General features: G+C 50.8%; 1 protein-coding gene across 5 annotated transcripts in view; it reads right to left on the bottom strand.

Moving 5' to 3' along the window:
- The window catches only part of PRKAR1B (protein kinase cAMP-dependent type I regulatory subunit beta), a 126105-nt gene that overhangs the window by 64550 nt on the left and 37017 nt on the right, over positions 1–24538 (bottom strand). For all 5 annotated transcript variants that reach the window (XM_055339282.1, XM_055339281.1, XM_055339284.1 and 2 more), the window contains one exon: positions 22495–22586. In XM_055339282.1, the coding sequence (XP_055195257.1) occupies positions 22495–22586 (92 nt within the window). The remainder of the gene's footprint in view (positions 1–22494; positions 22587–24538) is intronic.

Raw genomic sequence — 24538 nt, forward strand, 5'->3', positions numbered from 1 at the left:
TTTGGGACACCTGGGTGGCAGAGTGGTTGAGCATCTGCCTTCAGCTCAGGGTGTGATCCTGGGGTCGTGGGATCAAGTCCCACAGCGAGCCTGCTTCTCCCTCTGCCTATGTCCCTGCCTCTCTCTGTCTCTCATGAATAAAGAAAATCCTTAAAGAAAAAAGAAAGAAAGAAAACTTTCCTAAATTCCTAAATAACATATGCACCATGTTCATATTATACTGGAAAGATGACAACTTTCACCAAACAAATGCAGAATTCAATGCAATATGTGTCACTACCCCAAGTGGTTACTCTGGGGAACTGGACGCGCAGACTATGCACTGTGAGGAAAACACCAAGGGCCTGTTCAGTGATGAAAATGAAGGGAACTGTGACTTCCAGCTCCGGGAAAGCTCACCAAATCAGACAGGACCCAAGATGCAAAAAGATACACACTTCACCCTGTCTATGTGAAGTTTCAAACCAGGCAGCAGCAGAGAAAGCCAGACCACATCATTAGGGCTGCGTGTACATTGGAGAACCGTAAAAAACTAGGAGAGTAACGATTACAGACATCAGGCAGTGCAGGCATGAGAGGCACCTCAGAGGGCTGTGTGGTGTTGCCATGCTCTCTTATCAATGGGGTGAGGCTACACAGGTGCTTGTTTCACACTTCCTAACTATGTGTGTTGGTACACACATGTGTAAATGCTGTGTGTGCTTTTCTGTGTAGATGATGTAGGCAGAGATGTAGAAAAAAGAGAAGCATTTTAAACAGGAGAATTATTTTAAATATAAAAGAAATGCAAAAGAAAGAGGGAGGATCTGTCTCATCAAGCATCAGGACTCCTGTTCGACTCTGGAGATTAACATGGGGTGGTGCTGGGTCAGGGAGAGGCAGGCAGTCCAGGTGTCCAGGGAAGAAATGCACTGCATAAATGACACAGGTGGTATTGCAGATCAGTGTGGGGAAGGTAGGCTTTTCAACAGATGCTTCTAGGACAACTGGTTGTCCCTATGGAAAAGTAAAACTGTACCCCTTCCTTCATACCACAGAAAACACTAATCCCAGGTATATCTAAGACATAAATACAAAAGAAAAAACTGTAATGTTCCTAATGTATCGTAGGAGACCATCTTCATGGCCTCAAGAGATGACAGGATTTCTTTATCCTTAAGACATAAAAACACTAGGACACCTGGGTAGCTCAGGGGTTGAGCATCTGCCTTTGGCTCAGGTCGTGATCCTGGGGTCTTGGGATCGAGTCCCACATCAGGCTCCCCACAGGGAGCCTGCTTCTCCCTCTGCCTATGTCCCTGCCTCTCTGTGTGTGTCTCTCACGAATAAATAAATAAATCTGTAAAAAAAAAAAAAAGACATAAAAACACTGACTTAAGAGAATTAAAAGTAGTCTGTTCAAAGACCTCAAGCCACAAACTGGGGGATGAATATGCAAAATACAGACAGACAGTGGTTTAATATCTAGAATATTTTACAACTCATAAAAAGAATTAGAAAAAAACACACAACCCAATACTAAGATGGGTGAGAGACTTTCACAGGCAATAAACATATGAAAAGATGCTCAACTGCATCACTCATCAAGAAAATGCAAATTGCAACCACAATGAGGCAACACCACACAGCCGCCAAAATAGCAAAGAACCCTGCCAACATGGGGCATGACCAAGTGTCGGTGAAGATGTGGGAACGTGGGGGCCTGAACACTTGGCTTTTCCCAGTGGATGAAAGATGTGCACAGCTAACAACCCAGCAGATCTACACCTGGATATGTACCTGGGACAACACCTGTCCAAGTGCGAAGGACACACAGACTTTCACAGCTGCCAAAAAGCAGGAAATACCCAAACACCCACCAACCGTGGAGTGGGTACGTCATGGCATATCTGGACAACTGAACACTATACCCAACAAAAATGGGACAGCTCCTCAAAGGTTATGCACAGAGCTGCCACAGTGCTTGGCAGGGCTAAAAACATGCTCTTACAAATAAAATCATGCAGGTGTTCACGGCAGCACTGTTCACAAGAACCAAACTATAGGAACAACCTGACATCTGCTAACAGAGGAACAGGCAGACATGTGGTCTAGCCATACATGGACCACATCACTCAACCATACAAACAACCATCTCGCACACATTACAACATCAGTGAACCTTGAAAGCATCACATTAAATGACAGAAGGTGGAATCAAGACCACATATTGAACGATTCTGTTTCCATGAAGCAGCCAGAGTGGATACCGTGGTGGTACGCAAACTGGCAGGGGCCAGGGTGGGGAGAGGGAGGGAGAGATGGCCCACAGGCACAGGGGTGGCACCCTTCTGGGGTGATGAGGAGGTTTCAGAACTAGACAGTGGGGGTGGACACATACCACTCTGAATGTACTAAATCCACTGAATTGTTCATTCTAAAAATGGTGAGTTTTACATTATGTGAATTTCACCTCAATTAAAAAAAAAGAATGTGCTACAGTTTCATTCTTTGATATAAATGAATCTCAAAACATAATACTGGGGGCGCCTGGGTGGTGCACGTGGTTCAGTGACCGACTCATGATTTCAGCTAGGTCATGATCTCAGAGTCCTGGGATCATTGAGTGCCACGCTCAGCACAGAGTTGGCTGGAGATTCTTTCTTTCCGCCCGCCCCTCCCTCACCCCTTGTGTGTGTGTGTGTGTGTGTGTGTGTGTGTGTGTGTACATATGCGCGCGCTCTCTCTCCCTTTAAATAAAAAAAAAAGCACAGTGTTGAACAAAAAGGAAGACACAAAAGAATACAAGAGAATGATTCCATTTATGTAAATTTTAGAATAGAACTGAAGAATACATTATTTAGAGGTGCACACATAAGTGGTAAAATTATAAAGCAACCCAGGAAATGAGTCCCCAGAATTCTTTCAGTTCTTTTTTTAAAGATTTTTATTTATTTATTTATTTATTTGTTTACTTACTTATTTACTTACTTACTTACTTACTTATTTGAGAGAGAGAGAGAGAGCACAAACAGGGGGTTGGGGTAGAAGGAGAAGCAGACTCTCTGCTGAGCAGGGAGCCCGACACAGGACTCGATCCTAGGATCCTGAGATCATGACCTGAGCTGAAGGCAGATGTTTTACCAGCTGAGCCACCCAGGTGCCCCAGTCTTTTGGTTCTTAACCTAGACAATGGCTTCACCATTTGCTCCATTAGAATTATTTCATTAAAATGCATTATACACTCTTTAAAACTAAAAGAGTATTTATTCTTCCTAATGTGCATAAATATGACAGTCACCTTAAAGGAAAAAAGGAATAAAGAACAAAACAGGGCAGCCTGGGTGGCTCAGTGGTTTAGTGCCACCTTCAGCCCAGGGCGTGATCCTAGAGACCCGGGATTGAGTCCCACGTCGGGCTCCCTGCATGGAGCCTGCTTCTCCCTCTGCCTGTGTCTATGCCTCTTTCTGTTTCTCATGAATAAATAAATAAAATAAAATAAAAAAACAATGGGAATAGAGAAAGCTAGAACCAGACACACTCATCTCACGCTGAGGGGGAAGAGACCAATGCTGGAGGTCCCCTGGATGCTCTCCCCAGCCCCCAGAGGAGGCAGGGCCCAACACTGGGGGGGGGGCTCCTTGGACGCTCCCCCCCAGCCCCTGGAGGAGGTGAAGCCTAACACTGGGGGTCCCCTGGATCCCCCTTCTGCCCCCAGAGGAGGCCGAACTAACACAAGGAACCCCTTGGATGCCCATAACTGGTTCCTACAGTCTCTTCAGCTCAGGGCAGGAAAGAGTCTGCTCTGCTTGTGCCATGCTGGGTTCCATGGGGCTCATCCTACTGTCTCTGGAGACCACGTGCTGGGGGACCTTGCAAGCCCTGGTATATAAGTGCCACAGGCCCAGCTAGCATGGACATGTAGTAGGCACATAGTAAATGTCCTGGAATGAAACTGGACAAAGGCCTGGAAGATGCTTAGAAATGCCTATGAGTCCCTGCACTTGGCACATTTTAACTTCAATTTTAGTCCCATGCCCAGACAAGCAGCGCAGTAAATGTGTAGCTGGGGAATAGCTTTCCCCCTAAATGGTCCCAGATGCACCTTGCAGAGGCCAGTGAACACACCTGACATAATTATAACCCTGTCTGGAGATCTCACCCAGCCCCCCGGTTGGAGACAATATGCCTGGTAGTGACTGACCAGCTGTCCCAGGCGGGTGCAGTGAAACTCTCCCAATAAAGCCATAGTTCCTCTGTGCAGTCACGGCTGCTTCACCAATGGGAGTCTCCTGGCAGCCAGGCACCGGCTCCCTCCCTGCTGTGGCAGGCTGGCCTGCCACACCCCTGCCCACTGGAGACCCCACAGTGGCCTCCACACCAAGGCCAGCTCACCCTGCTGGGAATGCTGTCAGCTTCAGAGCAGCATCGAAAAGAGTAAAATATCTGCCAAGAGAAATGAAAAACTTATCTACTGAATACTACAAAATACTGCTAAGAGAAATTAAGGATCTAAGTAGAGACACATTTCATGTTCGTGACTCAGAAGCCTTAATCCTGATGAGACGCCAGGTCTGTAACAAACTGACCTCCAAATTCAATGCAGGCTTTTTAAATAGAAAACACCCAAAATTTATATGGAAATGTAAAGGGCCTCAAACAGCCGGGATAACTTTGAGAAAGAGGAACAAAATGAGAGGCTCGTGACTACAAAGCCCTGAGCCCAACATGGTATGCTTTCGGTGTCACGGCAGGTGCACAGAGCAGCAGGACAGAACTCAGAGCCTAGAGATAAGCTTCACATTTACGGTTGATGGATTCCCATTCAATGGGGAGAGAAGAGTCTTCATAGAAGGCACTGGGACAACTGGATTTCCACAGAGAGAAATACACTTAGACCCTAGCCTCAAGCCATACACAAGACATGACTCAAAGCAGGCCACAGACCTAAATGGAAGAGCTAAGACTATATAGTTTTTACATGAAAATGTAGAAGAAACCCTCTATTGATGTGGGTTAGGTGCAGAGTCTGTGGGTATAAATAGCATGATCCACAGAAGGAATAATTGATAAACTGACTTTCATGTGAATTGAGAACTTTCACACTTTAAAAGATACCGTTAAGAAAATGAAAATGGGGGGCACCTGGGTAGCTCACTTGGTTAAGCCCCTGCCTTTGGCTTAGGTCATGATCCCAGGGTCCTGGGATTGAGTCCCACATCGGGCTCCCTGCTCAGCAGGGCATCTGCTCCTCCCTCTCCCTCTGCCTCTCCCCAGCTTGTGCTCTCTCTCACTTTCTCTGTCAAATATATAAAATCTTAAAAAAGAAAAAAAGAGGGATCCCTGGGTGGCTCGGCAGTTTGGTGCCTGCCTTTGGCTCAGGGCGTGATCCTGGAGTCCCAGGATCAAGTCCCACATTGGGCTCCCTGCATGGAGCCTGCTTCTCCCTCTGCCTTGTCTCTGCCTGTGTCTCTGCCTCTCTCTGTGTCTCTCATGAATAAATAAATAAAATCTTTAAAAAGAAGAAAGAAAGAAAGTGGAAATGCCAAACCAAATAGGGAAAAAAAAGATATGCAAATATACATCTGATAAAGGACTTGTATCCAGAATATATAAAGAGCACTCCAAAGTCAATGATAAGAAGACCATTGAAAAATGAGCAAAAAAATTGACTAGATATTTGCCAAAGATATTGTGCCAAAGATATGGCTAAGAAAGCACAGGAAAGATGTCCAGTCTCATTAGTTATTAGGGAAATGCAAATCAACACAATGTAGGATTCCACAACACACCTGCTGGGCTGACCATAATGAAAGGACAGGCAGTGCCAAACACCAGCAGGTGTGCAGAGAAATGGGAACCCTGGAGCACTGCAGGTGGGAGCACGAATGTGCAGCCACTTTGGAAAACAGGTGGTTCCTTAAAAAGTTAGACATAGAGTCAGCATACAACCCAGAAGATCCCCCATTAGATTCCTACCCAAGAACAATGAAAACATGTCCTCTCGGAGATACATATGAGAGCATCGGTAGCACTGCTCCTCACAGGAGCCCCAGCTGAAAACCACCCAAATGCTCCTCAGGGAGCACATGGATAAACAAATATGTACGGCCACATGAGGGACGTTATTTGTCAATAAAAAGACACGAAGTACAACTACATGTTGGAACATGATGATCTTCAAAGCTCTCATGCCAAGTGAAAGAAGCCAGACACAAAGGCCACACCTTGTGTGGGCCCAGTAAAGGCAAGCAGGGTGGTGATGGCGCAGGCAAGGACTGCAGGCGACCAGGCATGAGGGAGGTCATGATGGAACATCCCAGTGTCATATACCTGCAGGGGATGGGCAGTACCCTGGTACAGCTGCGCAGAAGGATAGAGAGGGAGACAGAAGCATACCTGTGTCCTATAAGATGTGGGGGCCCCCTGGCTTCTAAAAGCAGCCAGCTGTCAGGGGCAAAGACTTGGTTTGCAGGACAGGACCTGCTGAGGAGATGGCAAGGGCCCTGTCCTCCTGTCTGTCCTGGGCCACTGTGTGGCCGCTCCCAGCCTGTCTCCATCTCAGGGAAGGTGGGCAACAGCCCTACCCTGGACGGTGAGCAGGGACATGGGAGCCCAGCACAGGCACAAAGTACCAAGTACTCCAGCTCTTGGCAGGAGTGCTGTTCAAAGCAGCCTGAACATAGTTGAACATCTCTGGAGCAAAAGAAGCAGCAGAAAATGAAGCCTTTACCTCAAACCTCCTGACATTCAGGTATTGTGTTGTTGTTTTAATATTTATTTTCCTTTTTTTTTTAAGATTTTATTTATTTATTCATGAGAGACACAGAGAGGCAGAGACACAGGCAGAGGGAGAAGCAGGCTCCCTGCAGGGAGCCTGATGTGGGACTTGATCCCAGGAACCCCAGGATCACGACCTGAGTCAAAGGCAGACGCTCAACCGCTGAGCCACCCAGATGTCCCCCGACATTCAAGTTTACACTTCTTCAAGTTGCATGGCACAAGAATGCACAATCTTGGGCCCAAATGCCCCATCTAGTTGCCTGTTGGTGCCTGCTGGCCTCCCTGCATGCACTGACTATGTGTGTGGTGTCAGGCCGGGGACCCCAGGAGGAAGACAGCTGGTGGCCAGCTCCTTCAGGGACATCCCCACACAAACAATGCTGTGGCACAGCTCCATCTTAACGGCCACATGGCTTCCTTCCACCTTGTTTTATAGGAGCTATGAGCAGTCACGGGGGAGCATGAATGCCGAGGCCACCATGCTCCAGGCCTCAGTCCACCACACCCGGCACCAGACACAGGGTGTAGACAGATGCATGATGCCAGCCCTCGCCATTCATTAACCCCTCATCATTGTGTCTTCCCAGCTGAGGTCCCTGTCCCCACTATGCCCTGTCTGAGCTCCCTGTCCGCCAGCGCACAGGCATGACAAGTGGCTGTTGCTCATGCCGCGAAGTCGGGACGGGCTGCCAAACAGCACGTGGGTGAAGCCTTGGCCTGCATCAGGCAGATGAGTGGGGAGGCAGGTGGGCCCCTGCTCGTCTTCAGTAATGTGGGCTGCTGTGCAGACACCCAACCTCATTGAAAGCGAGCTAACAGAACACTGTTCAAATCATCCATTCCTGGGCACCCAGTGTCATGGGGAGGTGGCGCATGCTGTCCCCATGTGCACCCATCAGCCTTGCCCAGCATCGAGGATCCTTGCAGGGGCACAGCAAGGCCCCATGTGGACAGGGTGGGGGACCCCATGAGGGTGAGTGAAGACACACTGAGCCTGCCCCTCAGCCTCCACAAATGAGGTACAGTGTGTACCAGCGAAGGCTGGAGGTCCTTAATTCAGAGATGCAGACAAGAGCAAGGGAGATGTCTCCCAGGAGCCCCTCCATGGCCATATCACCCCACTGATCTTGGAGGGCAAAGAAGGGCAGCACCTACCCATGGTCGCTCAGCATCCCCAGGCCCACGGGCCTCCCTCTGAGGGCACACGGGTTACAGAGATCTCTAGTTCATCCTGGAAATGCAATGCTGTCTCTTCTAGTCAGGCCTCTCTGGGGCCAGAGGAACAAGGTAGGGCTGTGCCTTCCAGTTTGCATCTGGCATGTCGTAACTGAACACAGTAGTGAATTCACAGGCAACACAAAGGCATGCACCATAACAACCTGGAGGCTGGAAATTGCGGTCATGGCCTCTATACTTGGAGGGCAGCAAACATGCATGTGGACATCAAGGTGCTGTGTGCTTTCAAAGCCACCACCTCCATCACACCCCGTCGCAGGCCTGTGACACTGCCACATGGCCCCCCAATGGCAGACAGGGTCATCTGTCCACACACACACATCTGGGAAAAGTCCAGATGTAGGGCAGCCACGTCCAAGTTCATGTTGGACCAAGCAAGGCCCGAGACCCTGCTCTAAGGAGCCACAACACCTCCAAACCGTCAACCTCATGCTACATTTTTAAGAGAAGAGTTTGGTGTTTCTGGATGGTTGGTACCTAAATTCCCAAACTGGGGAAGTCTAATATTTGTGAACTTTTCCGGTTTGCAAACCCAAGAGCTTGACTGGCGCCACGGCGGGCCCAGAGGACAGGAGAACACCATTGCTTCCTTCCTAGGCTAGGCTCTAGCTAACAACAGCCATAAAATTACTAAAAAGAACAGCAAAGCACTCCCCAAATAGAGCTGCTTGCAGAATCATCATTATTTCCACACAATTAAACCTTGTTCTCTGCAAAAGCATCCCTTGGAAGTGGCCCTGTTCTCGGCCTGGACCCCTGAACTCACAACAAGCCACATAAAATTGATTACCTGTTAATTGCTCCAAGAGACGCTTAGCTCTGAACGACGGGCCGTCACAGCCCAGGTAATTAAGAACAAGCCATGTTAAACAAACTAAATTAAAACCAAGACTTAAATGCTTAAATTGGCTACTGGCCTGATTGTAAGTGAAGGGGGTTCAAATCCAAAAGTTCCATTAGCTAAGCTCACCAACGCACAGGAGTGGGATGGCATGCCTGGTGGGAGCGGGATGGTCTGGCAGACCGGAGCCTGCATGCCCTAGCCAGGTGGCCCAGCTTCCCTAACAGGGAAAGACCAAAGAGAGGCAGAGATGAGAGGTCACACCCCACAGCACCTGACACCTCCCTCCAGGGTCCAGCAGCTGCTCAAACCCACCACCCTCTCCCTCCCTCCATCCATCCATCACATCCATCTACATGCTGGCCCAAACTGACATAGTCACCCAGTCTGTCCACTGCCCCCTGCAGCCTGGCCTCTGGATCTGAGGCCCCCAGCACACACACTAGATCCCCAATCCCTCACTTCAGACCCATGACCTACCACTCAAGTCCTCTGATGCCAACATAGTCTACCTAAATAAATGTTCTTAACCACATTCCCTTCAGATGTTCCTAAGTTAATATCCAAAATGCTTCATTGTATGTTCACAAAGTTGCACAGTGCATGATTTCTGGCCGGCTGCAAACATCACCAGCTGTGTCCCTCCTTAAATACAGCCATGACTATAAACCCATCGTGTGACAGACCAGGACATGGCATGCCCACATGATGCCCAGATGGCTGGCGAAATGTTATTTCCAGGCGCATCTGTGGAGGTATTTCTAGAGGAGATGAGCATCTGAACCAGAGGGCTGAGGAGAGAGGGCCCTCCCTGAGGCAGATGAGCAACATCCCATCCACTGAGGCCTAGAGGGGGCAAAAGGGGAAACAGGGAAGCTGGCTGTCTGTGTGAGCTGGGACGCCACCTCCTCCTGCCCCCCGGACAGGGGGCTCCCAGCCCTCACACTCAGCTGGACCACACAGCCAGCCCTTCTGGGTCTCAGCCTCCTGTAACAAATGCCTCATGCTTCTCTGCATCCTACTGGCCCCATCTTTCTAGAGAAGCAATATGCCACAGCGGACAGATATTCCCCAGACACTGAAAACAAGACAGTTCTGAGCAAAAAAAAGCCCCTCTGAGTTGGAATGTTTAAGTGGCTCCTTCTCCCCTTGAACTTCTCCCACAGAATTTACCCTGACGTGAGAACATTTATGCTTTGTCTTATCCATCACCCTACCATGCTTCTCTGTAAAAGATACACTGAAATTTTGGAGTTTTTTCCCCCATATTTTCTTTAAGATAGTGTTTTTTTTTAAATATTGGCTGACTAAACATAAATACATTAACATTTTTTAAAAAGATTTTATTATTTATTTACTCATGAGAGACACAGAGAGAGAGGCAGAGACATAGGCAGAGGGAGAAGCAGGCTCCATGCAGGAAGCCCAATGTGGGACTCGATCCCAGGCCTCCAGGATCACGCCCTAGGCCGAAGGCAGGCGCCAAACCACTAAGCTACCCAGGAATCCCCAATACATTAACATTTTTTTACATTAACATTTTTGATAAATTATTAAATTGAAATATTATGATTATTTTGGAATTATATCATTTAGAGTTTTTTTTAATGATTTATTTATTTTAGAGACAGCACATGCGCGACTGGGAAGAGGAGCAGAGCGAGGGCAAGGCAGGCTCCCCACTGAGTGTGAAGCCTGATGTAGGGCTCCGCCTCACGACCATGACCTGAGCCAAATCAAGAGTCAGATGCTTAACTGATTGAGCCACTCAGGTACCCTTCACATAGAGTTTTTATACTTATACTGATTTATAGTGCTTTATTTAAAAATAGAGTCTCATTGTCCTGATGTTTGGTGGCCTAAGGCTTCTGCATCTCAGGACAACCCACACAGGTAAGACCCCCTCTCACACAGAAGGTCAATTTTAAGAGTAAATCCTGGGAAAGGTCAGAGAAAGGTGACTGTGACTACAAACACATCTCTGGCTGCTCCATCTCAAATGTAAATCCGTAAGCTGAAACCAAGGACTCTGACCCTGAATGGTCCCTGGAGGGCTTGCACACCAGAGTCTGCATGCCCTCTGGGAGACTACAGCCCACAGAAATGCAGGATCTGGATCACCCTCTCCTGCCTCGATAGGACCCCTCCCTTGTGCCTAGTCACCTCTGACCACCCAGGCTATCCCAGGCCTTCAGACCAGAAATGAACCTCCGGATCCTCATACTTTCCAGGTCTTAGGTTGAAATATTCCCTGGCCCCCCAAGAGGCCCTCCCTAGCTGCTGTGTCCAGCAAAGACCCTCAGCCGCCCACTTCTGGTACATTTCCCACAGAACATCCCCCCTATCCTAGAACAATGCAGAATCACATGCTGGGAAGCAAGTGAACAGGGAGCAACCTCCTGCTTTCAAAGACAGAGGATTCATTTCTGAAGCTCACAGAGGTTACATCATTTGCCAAGGTCATACTGCCAGCAAATTGCAAGGCCAGGTCCAAGCCCAAGGTCATCCCAACAGGCTCACTCTGGACACCTCTGGCTCCCCTGCCTGACTCTGCCTCCTCTTACTAACAAAACAGTCTCTAGCACTGCCACCTCTCAGAGGGTATTCTAAGCCCTCCACCTTCTGGAAACTTCTCTGGGCTCCTCCCTTTTTGGTGCTGAAACTGTCCCAGGTGTGGAATTTGAGGGCTTCTCAAGGGCAGGAGCCAAAGCTCCACTGCCCTGCTCCTGACTCTCCATAGCACCCCACCTGGGACAGAGCATAGGGCCAAGCTCTGGCAGCCCTGAAGTCTGCAGGGGGCCTTGTGCCCTAAGTAGAAAGAGAGTGCTGAATGCTGGCCTGACCTCACCTATGAACTCCATCTCCTCACCAAAAACTATACAGGGTCACTGCAAGAGATTCATGAAATCACACACGTCAAGTGCCCACCAGGTACTCCACGTGGATAAAGCCCTGGTCAACACTGACTAATGGAAGCCACTGGGCAAAGTCAACATCTTAGACAATGATGCCTTCCCAAGTTCTAGAATAAGTCTTTAAAGAATTGCCTTTTCTAAAAAGTTGAGGAGGGGACTCTGGTTGGCTCACATGGTCGAGCGCCTGCCTTTGGAACGTGTAAAGGAGAAATGAATGAAGGAAGAAAGATTGAAGGAGGAACAAGTGAAGGAGTAATGAATGAAGGAGAGATGTGTGAAGGAGGAACACGTGGAGGAGGAATGAGTGAAGGAGGAATGCATGAAGCAGGAATGAGTGAAGGAGCAGTGGCTCATCCCTCCACCACAAGAAGACTCTGTGCCAACGGTGTGGAGGCCTCTTCTTGGCCTGGAGCACAGTAGGGGCACGGGCAGGGGCACTGAAGGGTTAAAGGCCATGCTGCTGGCAGGTCTGGAAATGGGGATTTAGCAGCTGGCAGTAGGTGGCAAGTTGTTCCCCACAGCTGCTCCTGGACTCAAAGCACATCTTTGTTTGCGGACCCAGCAACTGTGGCTCTTCCTGAAGGCCGAGGCGGGCCAGCTGTCACCCCACAGGATGCCATGCGGGAAGGCTAGACCCCCAGGAGTGACGCATAGCAGGCAGGACCCCACTGTCTGGGCTCTCGAAGGTCCTGGATCCCTTCTGTTCCTGGCAGGCTCACACTCTCAGGGCGAGATCCTCTGGCACCCTGGAGCAGCACCAGCCCCATCAGGGGCGGGGGCGGTGGGGAGCAGGGGTGGTATGCTCTCGAGGCCGGATCCCATGTGGGAAGCAGTGCACCCATTCCAGAAATGTGAGACGGCCTGTAGCAGCTGCAAACAGAACCTGCAACCAGAACCACGCTGCCCTAAATGCGAGGATCAAATGGGGAGTGATCTCCAGGACAGGCACAGTTTAAACATCAGCAGCATCTCACACTGAGGTATTCACAGGCCAGACCCTCTGATGGCCTGCGCTTCAGGAATCCAGGGTCAGCAGCGGGAAGGGGGACCAGGCCACACTGGTCCCTGAGCAGGAGCAGGGACCGTGGAGGCAGCGAGCTTCATCACACTGGTCCCTCCCTGCTGTGCACGCCGCTGAGTCCCCCCACACACACACTTAAAGGACTTTTTAAAATAGTATGTTGCAGTCATTTCTACTAACAGAGAATCACCAAAAACGGTTTGCACAACACCAGCAGAGTAAGACGTTCTCTAGTAGTTAAAGGACACACACGCCTCACATGCCCACACAAGGGAACACACGACATGACATGTACCACATGACACCACACACACAACACACATCACACAATACCACACACACAACACACACCACATGTGCACACACCGCACATGAACACACACGTCACACACCATGCTCACTTCTGGGACATTCGTGTGTGCCCCATGTCAGCAGGGCCAACCTGAACCCCACACACATGCATTCCCTCCACTGCCAGTAGACACCTAAGTGCACCTTCCTGGAGGCCCCTATGTCCTCAGCACACCCCACAGGCCACCAGAGGGTGCTGAGTCTGGGCTGACCCTCTCGAGAGCTCTCAACACCTTCACCTAGATGCTGGGCCAGCAGTGGCTTCAACCCAGAGAGAGGCCACTGCCTCCTGGGGTCTCCAGGCCTGCATGCCCCATCAGAGAGGCCTTCAGAAAACATGGCCTAGGCCGTTCAGAGAGCTTTCAATGTCTAGACACAGACCCCTACATGTGCAGGACTTGGTTTGGTGTCTTTGAGGACACAGTTCAGACTAGCAGACAAAGGGCTGGCTCCGCATGGTGGGCAGTGTCCACACACACGGCTGTCTAGGAAGACTCAGCTGTGCTCATGTCCTTAAACCAAAATAAAATCCCTGGTGAGTCAAGCCTTCAATCACTGAAAGAAAAACAAGCAACAAATAAACTGGGAAGGTTCTAGAAAAGATCAGTTTGTTTATGGTCTGACGTCTGGAAGATGTCTAAAGAATACCAGGACCTATAAAGGAAGGAGGATAAATCTGCCAACGTGAAAGTACAGCTGGCCTGTGTATGAGTAACAGGACAGTGGTGTTGTCCATTCCATGGAATATTCATACTTCAGCCTCAAAGACAGAGGGAACTGGACACCTGCCACCGCAGGGATGCACCCTGAGGACGTGAGGCCAAGGCCAAGTGACACAAGCCAGATGCAGAAGGACATACGCAGGGACCCCATGCACACAACGTCCCAGCGGCGTCAGACTCACAGACACAGAGAGTAGATGGCAGGGCCAGGGCCGGGGGTAGGATGCAGGTGGGGTCAGTGTGTCATGGGGACTGAACGTTCTGGAGCAGGAGGGGGGCACGGTGGCCCAGCAGCAGGAATTCAGTTGGTGCCCCTCAACTGGATACTGAGAAATGATTAAGATGGTAAAATCTGTGTTGTATCTGTTTTACCACAATAAAACAATTACAGGACAAAAAAAAAACCCAAAATTTTTAAACTTCCACATGACAAAAGAATTTCATAGACAAACAGAAAAGACCAGTCACAACTGGGAAACATACACACTATACACCAATCATCAGAGGTCTGATTTTGTCAGTTTACCAATAACTCATGCAAGCCAACCAAAAAAACAACAAGCAAAGGATAAATCAGGCAATTTGCAAAAAATTCAACACCAAAACCAAGTAACCAGTGGACAGAAGTGCAAATCCTTTGCCCTTAAGGAGGACCTGGGGCAAACACTATCGATTTCAGGACAGCAGAGTGTGGAAGGGCGAGCGGGGGCCTCGTAAGCACAGGGTCCACACCCACAAGCCGCCCTGACCCCCTTCCCAGCAGACAGCCCCCGGTGAGCTGGGAGGGCAGGAAGGGCAGCAAGTGTTCTGCATACAGCCCGGGACCACTGGAAGGCAGGGCCGCCTGTCCCCATGCACCTGCCAAGAGGAGAAGGCGGCTCCCTTTGACCAAGGGCACTAATGCCTGCAAGGAATACTGCAGGACTGTGGGGGCCAACATGACACCACATGCAGGAAGAATGCCCCAGAAGTGTCTGCATGGGGGACGGTCGCTCAGGCACCCTGGTTTCTTGTCTGTCCTCTCTGCACTTAAGAAAACAATTGCTTCCCCTTGAGCCTATGGCCCCTGCCCGAATTCAGTGTCTGCCCTGGCGCATCCTTCCTTCGCCCACACTGTTCCTGCCACTCAAACGCCCTCACCAGTCTCTTCTGCCCATCTCTGAAGACCTGGCTTCACGGTCACTGGTTCTGGCAAGTGAGTACCCTGAAAGAAGGAGAGGTTGGGGTCCGTTCTCCTCTGTGACTCCCCCATCATGCTGAACAGATGCCCGTGGAACAGCCACATCTCAGAGAAGGACAGTTTACGGTTTAAGTGTCGGTCCTCACCGGGAAGAGCTCTGAACAGGAGGAGGACACAGCTGTGTCGTATGGTCCTGACACCCGCACACACACACACACACACACACACACACAAGCACCACACCGTGCCTCACCAGGGATTACCAGGTTTTGGTTAGCAGGCAAGCAACTTGGCTGTCACCCCATCACTTACACTCATAGGGGGTGGCTGTGTGGGTCGGGAGGCCGAGCACTGGGTTCTGATGCAGAGCACAGCATCACAAGAATTACACTGCAAATGCCCTTGGCTCTCTTACTCTGTGGGAGCCAGGATAGGTGGTCTCTGTCTCGGGAGACTGGTGCTGACCCAAGGAACCCATGTGACCTTGGACCAGTCACCTGTCTCTTCTGGGCCTCAGTTTTCCTGCCTGACACATGAGAGCAGGGATGCTGGCCAGGCCCTGTGGAGTCCCCATGGAGATAGGGACAAGTGTGGGTGATCACAATCCTCCTCTCAGGCCACCTGCCCTTCACCTTGGCCTCTTCCTACAACACCCCCTCAACCCCCAGCCAACTGATGAAGCAAATCACTTAATTTTAGTGTCTGTGGCTCAAGAATGGAGTGGAGCTGGTACCTGAGGCATCCACTAGGTCTAAAAGCCAGTGGGGCCAAGGCATTGTGGGCTTGGGGGGGTGGAGGTGCTGTGGGCCAGCTCACCACCAGGGGGCATCTTGCAGCATGTCCTGCCAGGACTTGGTTCTGGATGGATGCCCTCCATCTCTGCTCATGTAATGGGTACAGGAAGCTGGAAGACTTTGGGTAGCTCGAATCGAGTTTGTAGGGTTAGCTGTAGGATAATGCAGAATGGTTGGGTCTACAGCATCCTGGGGACTGCACACCTCCAAATCCTAGAAGTTTTAAAGCATGATGGCACCAAACCACCAAGATGCACTACAGGCTGCTAACTGTCCACACCTGGGCAACAGAGCCCAAGGTTCTCCTCCCAAACTCAGTAACATAAGCCCTGGCTGCCCTTCCCAGCAAAGACTCCACATAGAACCAAAACTGTGCCTTATTCTACTTCTAGAACCACACGACTCTTCATCAGCTGGATTGTTCCCAGGCACTCTTTAAAGATTGTCACCTTTCCCTAGGAGATTACCAAGCTGGGTGGTGCCATCATGCAGGAGGCAGGTCAGCCCAGTGCAGCCCTGTCCAGGCAGGGGTGCAAACCCAGCTTTTCCTAGTCCTAGCTGGGGGTTTTGAGCAGCCTGCTCACCCTCTCTGTGCCTCCATGCCTTATCAGCCCAGTGATACTGGCAACAAAGCCAGTCAACCTTGGTCCAACAAGACAGTGCCCAGGAGGCCCGAGATCCAGGGACCAGTTCTGAATACATCCCAAGATGCAAGCCCCAGAGCCCCAGATCTACCTCCCATGAAATAGATCCCTGTGGCCCGAAATGTGTTAGCCCCAAGGTCTCCTCTGCCCTGGGCAGGTGGCTTTATGTAAGATGAAAACTAAATTCCTTGCCTGTTTGAGCCATTAAGCTCCTCCTAAAATGAGACCCTGCATTCTCCAAAATGCTAATTTTGTGTTTTAGTGTTGCCTGAAAGAGAAGCAGCAAGCCCTGAAGCCAGAGCCAGGCTGTAGAGAAGGGGCTAGAGCCAGGCTGTAGAGAAGGGGCTCAAGCAGCCCGGGGTAGCAGGGGCTGGGCTGCATGTGAATCCAGCAGACGGCGTGTTTTTCCCATCACCTGGGGACCCCAGCCAATCTGTGGAAAAACAGGCTGCTAGAGATGTGTGGGCGGGAGGCAGAGAGACAGCTGCTCAGGCCAGCGGTGCGGCGCTCCAGCCAGAGGCCCATTTTAATTAAAGCTGCAGAGAGCAGGGCTGCTGCCAGGAAGACGGCCCCAGGGTGAGATGCCCTCACCCACCCGTCTGGCAGCTCCAGTAATGAGGCCCCAGCCGAGGGCCCAAAGCACAGCGCTGCTTGGACTGCCTGCACCACATGTACACAGTGCCTCCTCATTATCAACCTTCTTGACTCCCAGGGGCATAGCGATGCTCGTCTCCAGGCACCCTAATCGGAGCAACCTGGGAAGGGACCCAACTGAACCCAAGAGCTCCCCCTCCCTCCCTCGGGTCTGGGATGCACCCTCAGGGCCAAGGCACGATTCTCAGCACATCTCAGGGCTCTGGAGTACCCTGCAGGCTGCCTTCTGAGGCTCCTTGGGTGCCTGAGCAGAGTCACTTCCCCCACCAGCCTCAGGAAGGACAGAAGACCTGCATTTGCTTACAGTAGCTGATGCCAAGGACCCAGAACCTCACCTGGAGTTACTCGGCACAGCAATGGGGCTGTGGAGCAGCATGTAGACACCTGCCCCAGCCCCAGATAGGATGCCCACTGTGACCTGGAGCAAGGGACAAAGGGGAAGAGCCCTTCCTTCACTGGGCCTTGAAACCTTCTTCTGTACACTGATGTTGGGGGATGAGTTACCTCCCACAGTCCTTTCTGCTGTGTCCCGAGGCCCAGAGCAGCCAGCTTACCTACTGAGGCCCAAGACAGAGCAGAGAATGATCCTGTGGAGTGGCCTCAGACTAAGGACTAAGAGGGAAGGAGGCCAGGATGTGGGGTTCATGTGGATGCTGAGCCAGCATCAGAGGACAAAGCAGTGTCCATGGAGATGCCCACTGGCATAGGCCTGCCCTCCACACCCCAAAGGGCTGCCAGAAAGAGGATGATGATGATGATGACTATGATGGTGAGGAGGGGGAGGATGATGGCGGTGATGACAGTGATGATGATGAAGGTTGATGATGGTGATGATGGTTGTGATGATGGTGGTGATGGTGATGCTGGTGGTGATGATGATGGTGATGATGGTGATAGTGACCATGATGGTGGTGATAGTGACGATGATGATAATGATGATGGTAATAGTGAGGATGGTGATAGTGGTGATGGTGATGATGATGGTGTTGATGATGGGGACGATGATGGTGATGGTGATGGTGATGGGGATGATGGGGATCATGATGGTGATGATGATGATGGTGATCTGGATGGTGATCATGATGGTTGTGATAGCAATAATGGTGATGATGGTGATGATGTTGATGGATGATGGTTGTGATGGAAGATGGTAGTGATGATGTTGATAATGATGAAGGTGATGATGGAGATGATGATGGGGATGGTGGGAATGGGGATAATGATACACCTATAAACATTACCACATTCTATCTTTACTGCAACCCTCAAAGTAGATTTTATTCCTCTGATTTGACACTTGAAGAAACTGAGTACCAAAGGATGTAATTACCATAACTTAATGATATGATTCAATGTCTCCTTCCAAAAGATATTTTAACACACATACAATTCTGTAACACACGTGTATGTATGTGCATGTGTAAGTGTGTGAGTATGCACTGTGTGTATAGGCATGTATGTGTGTGACCATGTACATATATGCACTGTGTATGTGTGTGAGTGTGCCTGTGTCTGTACATGGATGCATATATATATGTGCATGTGTGTGCATATGTGCATTGGTATGTGTGTGAGTTTGGGTGTGCATGTGTTTAACGCATCTCTGGCCTGGTGCAGTGTGTTCAGGGGTCTCCTGCTCTTCCCTGTCACATCCCAGACTTGTGAGGCCAGAGCCCCGTCCCTGCAGTCCCAGTTCACCCCAGGACACCTGGGGGCCTCCCGACAACCATGCCTGGATCACCCACTCTCCCGTATTCCCTCCACTTGCAGGTGCATCTGACCTACTATGGGAGTGGGGGAGGCAGAGCACAGGCTCTGAGGCCCCAGGGACTCATGCCGGAACCCTGGCTTTGCTGTGACAAGTGCTGTGGCCTTGGGCAGAAGACAGGGAGGGAAATGGGCCAGAGAAAGCCTCTGGTAACTGCCACCTGGAAGTGCCACTGTTCCAGGAGAAAGAGCTCAGCAGTTTGCAGGGTGAGCAGCCTTCCCCACAGCATGCATGTTGCTGTGTTGCATTCATTACCTTCTTCTGAACAAAGGAGCCTAACAAAGCCCTCACGTCTTAACTCGCCAAAGCACTTCCACAGAAACTGAAGGAGAGATGCCATCCTAACCTGATAAGGGCAAGACCACCCACCTGCTACCCCAGGGTCACCTGTCTCACACCTGAGCTTGGCAGGAGGGGCTTTAAACACAGAGGCATGCTCACCCCACAAATGCATTTGCTTGCAGAGGAGTGTTGTTTCCTCCACCCACACAGCAGGCAGCTCTGGGTCGAGGCGTGCCAGGGAAGAATGTGCCCCAAACCACAGCCCAAGCTGCTGAGTCCAGCTTCTACTAAACCGGAAAAAGCAAAGAATTTGGATGCCATGCAGGGGACATCAAGTCAAAGGTCAAGAGACAACGTCTCCGGCCCGCTGTCTCTGCAGCCCACTTCCTGAACCATCGGCCTGTTTCTTTAGAGGCTGGAGCCAGAAAAAGGAGCCCCGGAGGGTTTCAATATGGAAAGTGAGTTTTCCTGCGGGCAGAACAAGGACCTGAAGAGCAGACACATACCCCCTACATGATCGCGCCCTTCCCCAGCCAGCCTCGCCAAGAGCAATTTTCAATCCAACCATCTGCTTCCTGAACTTCTTGTCCACCTGGCTCCTGGATCCAGAAAAGTCCGAGGCAGTGGGAACCATGTGATTCTGGAAACTTGGGGCCAAGGGCACAGGACCCCAACACAAACACTTCCTGGACACGCGCAGCTGGGATAACCAGAGCCAGCACGTACGTCAGCTCACCCTCGGGCCACATTGGCCCAGGACCAGGAGCTTTACTGAACCAGCCGGTACTCAGGAGCTGGGGAGGGGCCACATGAAGGTGTGAAGGACATGGCTCAAACACAGCTGCCCCAGTTCAAATGCAGCTGCCCCACACAAGGGGAAGCTGGAAGCTCAGAGGGCCAGAAGGGAAGCTGAATTTGGTGCCTCCTCAGAAAGGTGATCTGCCGCAAAAGCCATTCCTAGGTGTGCACCCCAAAGGCTCAGACACCCGTGTTCATGGGAATGTTTTGACAATAACCAAAAGGTGGGAGCATTCCCGGTGTCCCTCAACCAGTAAGTAGATAAACACGTTGTGTGGGCATACCCCCACAACAGAGACCCCGCCCCTCCAAAAGGAGGGAATCACTGCCATAACATGGGTGCACCCTGAGGATACCACGTGCAGAGACATATGCCACACATAGGAGGATGGACACTACATTACTCCATTCTGGAGGTTTGTCTGTACACGTGCACTTAGTGGAAGACAGGGGTGCCATCCCGTTCCCAGTCTCCTTTCCCCAAGCACAGTGTACCTGCAGCCAGGTTAAGGGAGCAGTTCTGACCCTCACACATCTGTGGCAGCAGCACAGGATGGCTCTGGACCATGATCTGAGGAGCCCAGGCCTTGGTGAACACAAGCCCCCACCGGTCACTCGCTCTGCTGATCTTGGCTGCACCCATCAGAATTCAGGCTCTGAAGAAGGGTGCGGCTGCTGAGCCTGATGCTTTGGGGTTATGATGGTTGGTTAGCCTCTCATGTGGCTCTGGCAACAGGAGTTGAAGACCCCCATGTGAGTCCCGGGACAGTCCAGAGATTCCAGCTTTGGCCACATACAAGCACTGTTCTGTGCCCTATAACGCCAGCACAGCATGGTGTTGCTCTTACTCTGGGAATGCGTGAGCAAGAAGTAGTTCACATGGATCATCATCATTGTCATTGCCATAAATAAAAATGATGACGAGCCTATGCAAACACACCAAGTTCTGGTCCTGTGGCTGTTCTTGGAAGAGCTTAATGCAGACCAGACCAGGAGACTGAGGCCCAGGGAATAAAACTCATCTTCCAAATGAGTAGCTAGCTTTTAGGGGACTGGTCAAAACACTGCACCCCAGGACTCCCTCCCTGTACTCAGGGTGGGGCTTGACCCAGGTGAGTGGCCCACCTTCTGGTTCCCAGGACCTGCTGCGTATAGGTACACATGCGGGGCCGGCTCCAAGATCAAAGTCCACCCTGCATCCTGGGAAGCCATGTGTCAATCGTGTCTTATCTACCCAGGGGGGCACCCCCTCCCCCAATCTGGCACCAAAGTGCAAGTTAACAGGATTCCAATGGACTCAGGCATGGTCCATAGCCGTCTCTTCCCTGAGGACCAACTAGATGAAGAATGGAAAGAGGTCTGTGTGGCTGCTGTGGGGAACATCCGACCTCCTGCCTGAAGGTGAGGAGTCAGTCCTCAGAAAAGTAACTGCAGAGAGGGACCTAGGGACAAGCCAGGGTCATGGGGCTATCTCCAGACATCTCACCTTTCACTCTGGACTCCTGGCACCTTTTAAATTTCAATCCATGTGAATGCACCATCTAGTCAGAAGCCAGGTCTAAATTTGGACTGAGTTTTTGATGTTTATATTCAAGTTAGTAAAGATCCAACTCCTGAATCATGTGGTCCCACCTGGTGACAGTGGCCATAACCACCAGGTGGACACCCCTGTTATGAGGACTGAGAACAGTGGAAGCATATGGTCTCCCAGTTCTGGAGCCCAGGAGCCCAGAATCAGCACCAGCAGACAAGAAAGAGAGACAAGGACCAAAAATGAGCACACCAGACAGCCATGATTGTCAAAATGCTGTTTACCATGAAAAAATGCAAGCAGTACAAGAGGGAAATAAGGGTTTTATGACAACTCTACAGAAAATGATGCTACAAACCACCAAAATCCTTCCTGACAGAAGGATATCCATGACCCAGTCACTGTGATAAAGTGTGTAGAATGCGATCCCATAGTGTGACACAGAATTAGCATATGCACATAAACCCATAAACACTGCCTCAAAATAGTCCCAGTGATTTTCTCCAGGTGTCTGATTTTCCCAATTATTTGTAGGATTTCAATTCCCAAAGCATGACACCTGAGGCCCTCACAGCTGCCAAATGCCCCTCCCTGGAAAGACCCTACCCCACAGCCACTCCTGAGGCCCTTCTGGGCTATGTGACCTGACGTCACTGCCTGGCTCCGTCACTGCCTGGCTCACCGGAGTCCTGCATTCCATCCCCACAAGGCAGATCCTTGCATGTAGAAGGTGCTAGAAAACCAGGCCCCCAGTAGTCAGGGCAAAGGAGGCCCACGGTGTCTGTCAATGACAAGGTCACAAGGATGCCTCAGATCCTGACCTGGTATCGGGGAGGACAGCCAGGTGCACACAGCACGTCATTTCTGGAAGCTGGTCATGCTCTGCAAGCACAAGCCTCCAAAAGCTGCAGCACATACATGTCCCCCATGGCCAGCATCCTGTGAGGCCTGGGCAGGGGTGTGGATCCCAGCCCTATCCCCTCCTGGGTTCCTACCTTCTCTCGTTGTCATCCAGGTGAGCAAACAGCACGTTCTTGGAGATGGCTTTGGCAAGCGCCGTCATGGTCTTGTAGTCCTTGGGGATGACCTGCAGGGGAAGCCAGCCAAAGTCAGACTTGCAAGAGTCCCCAAAGGTCCAAACTTAGGGTTTGGCCCCTCCTAGCACCTGCTGGACCCCAGGAAACTGTGACATGGCCGGAAACGTGCCCTACATTGAACATGTTTCCAAGTGACCACAAGGACAGACAACATGAAATCTCACATCACAATCATTTCAACAAAATGAAAGAAAGGAAAGGCAAGGAACCAGAGTGACCTGACAGGTGGCTCTGGTACCATGTAGGATTGGGGTGGTACTTAACCTCAGGGACCCCTAGACGCAGCTACACCACCTCTGGTCCCCAGCAGTATCATTTCTTTTGTTAATTTCTGTATTTTACTGGTTTTGTTTTTAAGGGAATAAAATACTCCAGTAAATATCTGAAAACTGTGAAACACACACAAAAGAGAGAAAACCTGAGCCATGTTTGGAGCCACATTCAAGGCTGATGTTCACCCTTCGAGGTGGTGACGGGAGCCTGGTGAGCATGGCTCCAGACCCTGCCACTGACTGGGTGTCGACACGGTGTTGGCCCCAGCAGACCTGCCAGGGGGAGCTTTCAGAAGCGCGTGCCCAGAGAATCAGCCACCAAACAGCCAAAAGCACCTGCATCTCAAGTTATGAGTATCTCAAACACCAAGATTTCTCCTTAAAATAAAAGTGGTAGGAGGGCTATTTGGGCCATAAGGTGGCCCCCTCATCCCAGTGCTCAGCTGCCAGAAATGTCTGCCAGGCTGGGGGTGACATCAGGCCCCAGCCTGTTGTGTGCGTTAGTTTAGTACCATGGCTTGTACCCAGGGATCTTTGGGGGACAAGGCTGAGGCCATAAAGGGCCACTCCACTTCTAAGAGGCTTTTGTTAAAAATTTGCCTTTTATTTTAGAATAGTTTATTTATTTTTTTTAAATTTTTATTTATTTATGATAGTCACAGAGAGAGAGAGAGGCAGAGACACAGGCAGAGGGAGAAGCAGGCTCCATGCACCGGGAGCCCGACATGGGATTCGATCCCGGGTCTCCAGGATCGCGCCCTGGGCCAAAGGCAGGCACCAAACCGCTGCGCCACCCAGGGATCCCTTATTTTAGAATAGTTTAGATTCACAGAAAAGTTGCCAAAGGAGGTGCCCATAGCCTGCCCCCAACATCCCCCATGGCTAACACATGACATCACAGCCATGGAAGCAGCCATGGCGCTCTGTGGGCAGCATGTCTTGGTTCTGTCCCGGCAGCTCACACTGGCCCTGGATCCCACACGGGTCACATTCAGTGATGGTGCCTTGAGCCCCACACTCTGGACAGGACCCCCAGGACCCCAACAGTTTGATGGCCTGGGCAGGTCTGAGGGGTGCTGGTCAGTTACTCTGCAGAATGCCCATAAATTTGGGTTTTCTGGGATCTTCTTGAGGTTATGTGGGATTCTGGGTGAGGAAGACAACAGAAGTGAGGTGCCCTGGTAGGTTTTAAACGGTGGTTTATATCATCTGATTATGAAAGTATTGAGTGCTAGGGGCAGGGAGCAGGTGTCAGTGTGTAATGGGGTCAGAGTCTCATGTGGGGCCTGGAACATCCTGGAGATGGACAGGGAATGGCGCACAGCAGCGCAAGTATGCTCAACGCCCCTGAACTCTGCACAGAAATGTGGTCGAAGTGGTGCACGGACAGGCTGTCCCTAGACCCATGTGTTGAAGCCCTGCCCCACAGTGTGTGGTGTCTGGAGGCAGCACTAATGCCCCATAGGAAGACAGCGCCCCATAGGAAGAGACACAGAGAGCCCACGCTCTGGCTCTCCTTCCCACCAGAGGACCCAAAAGGCAGCACCACCCTCACTGGGAACCAGCCTCCAGAACTCAAGAGAATGAATGTGTTACAGCCACCCAGACTCACAGAGATGGTAAATTGTGTGTTATGCATATTTTGCCTAATTAATTTTTTAAGAGGTCAA

The sequence above is a fragment of the Nyctereutes procyonoides genome, unplaced genomic scaffold (assembly GCF_905146905.1).
Source record: "Nyctereutes procyonoides isolate TBG_1078 unplaced genomic scaffold, NYPRO_anot_genome, whole genome shotgun sequence".
Lineage (NCBI taxonomy): Eukaryota > Metazoa > Chordata > Mammalia > Carnivora > Canidae > Nyctereutes > Nyctereutes procyonoides.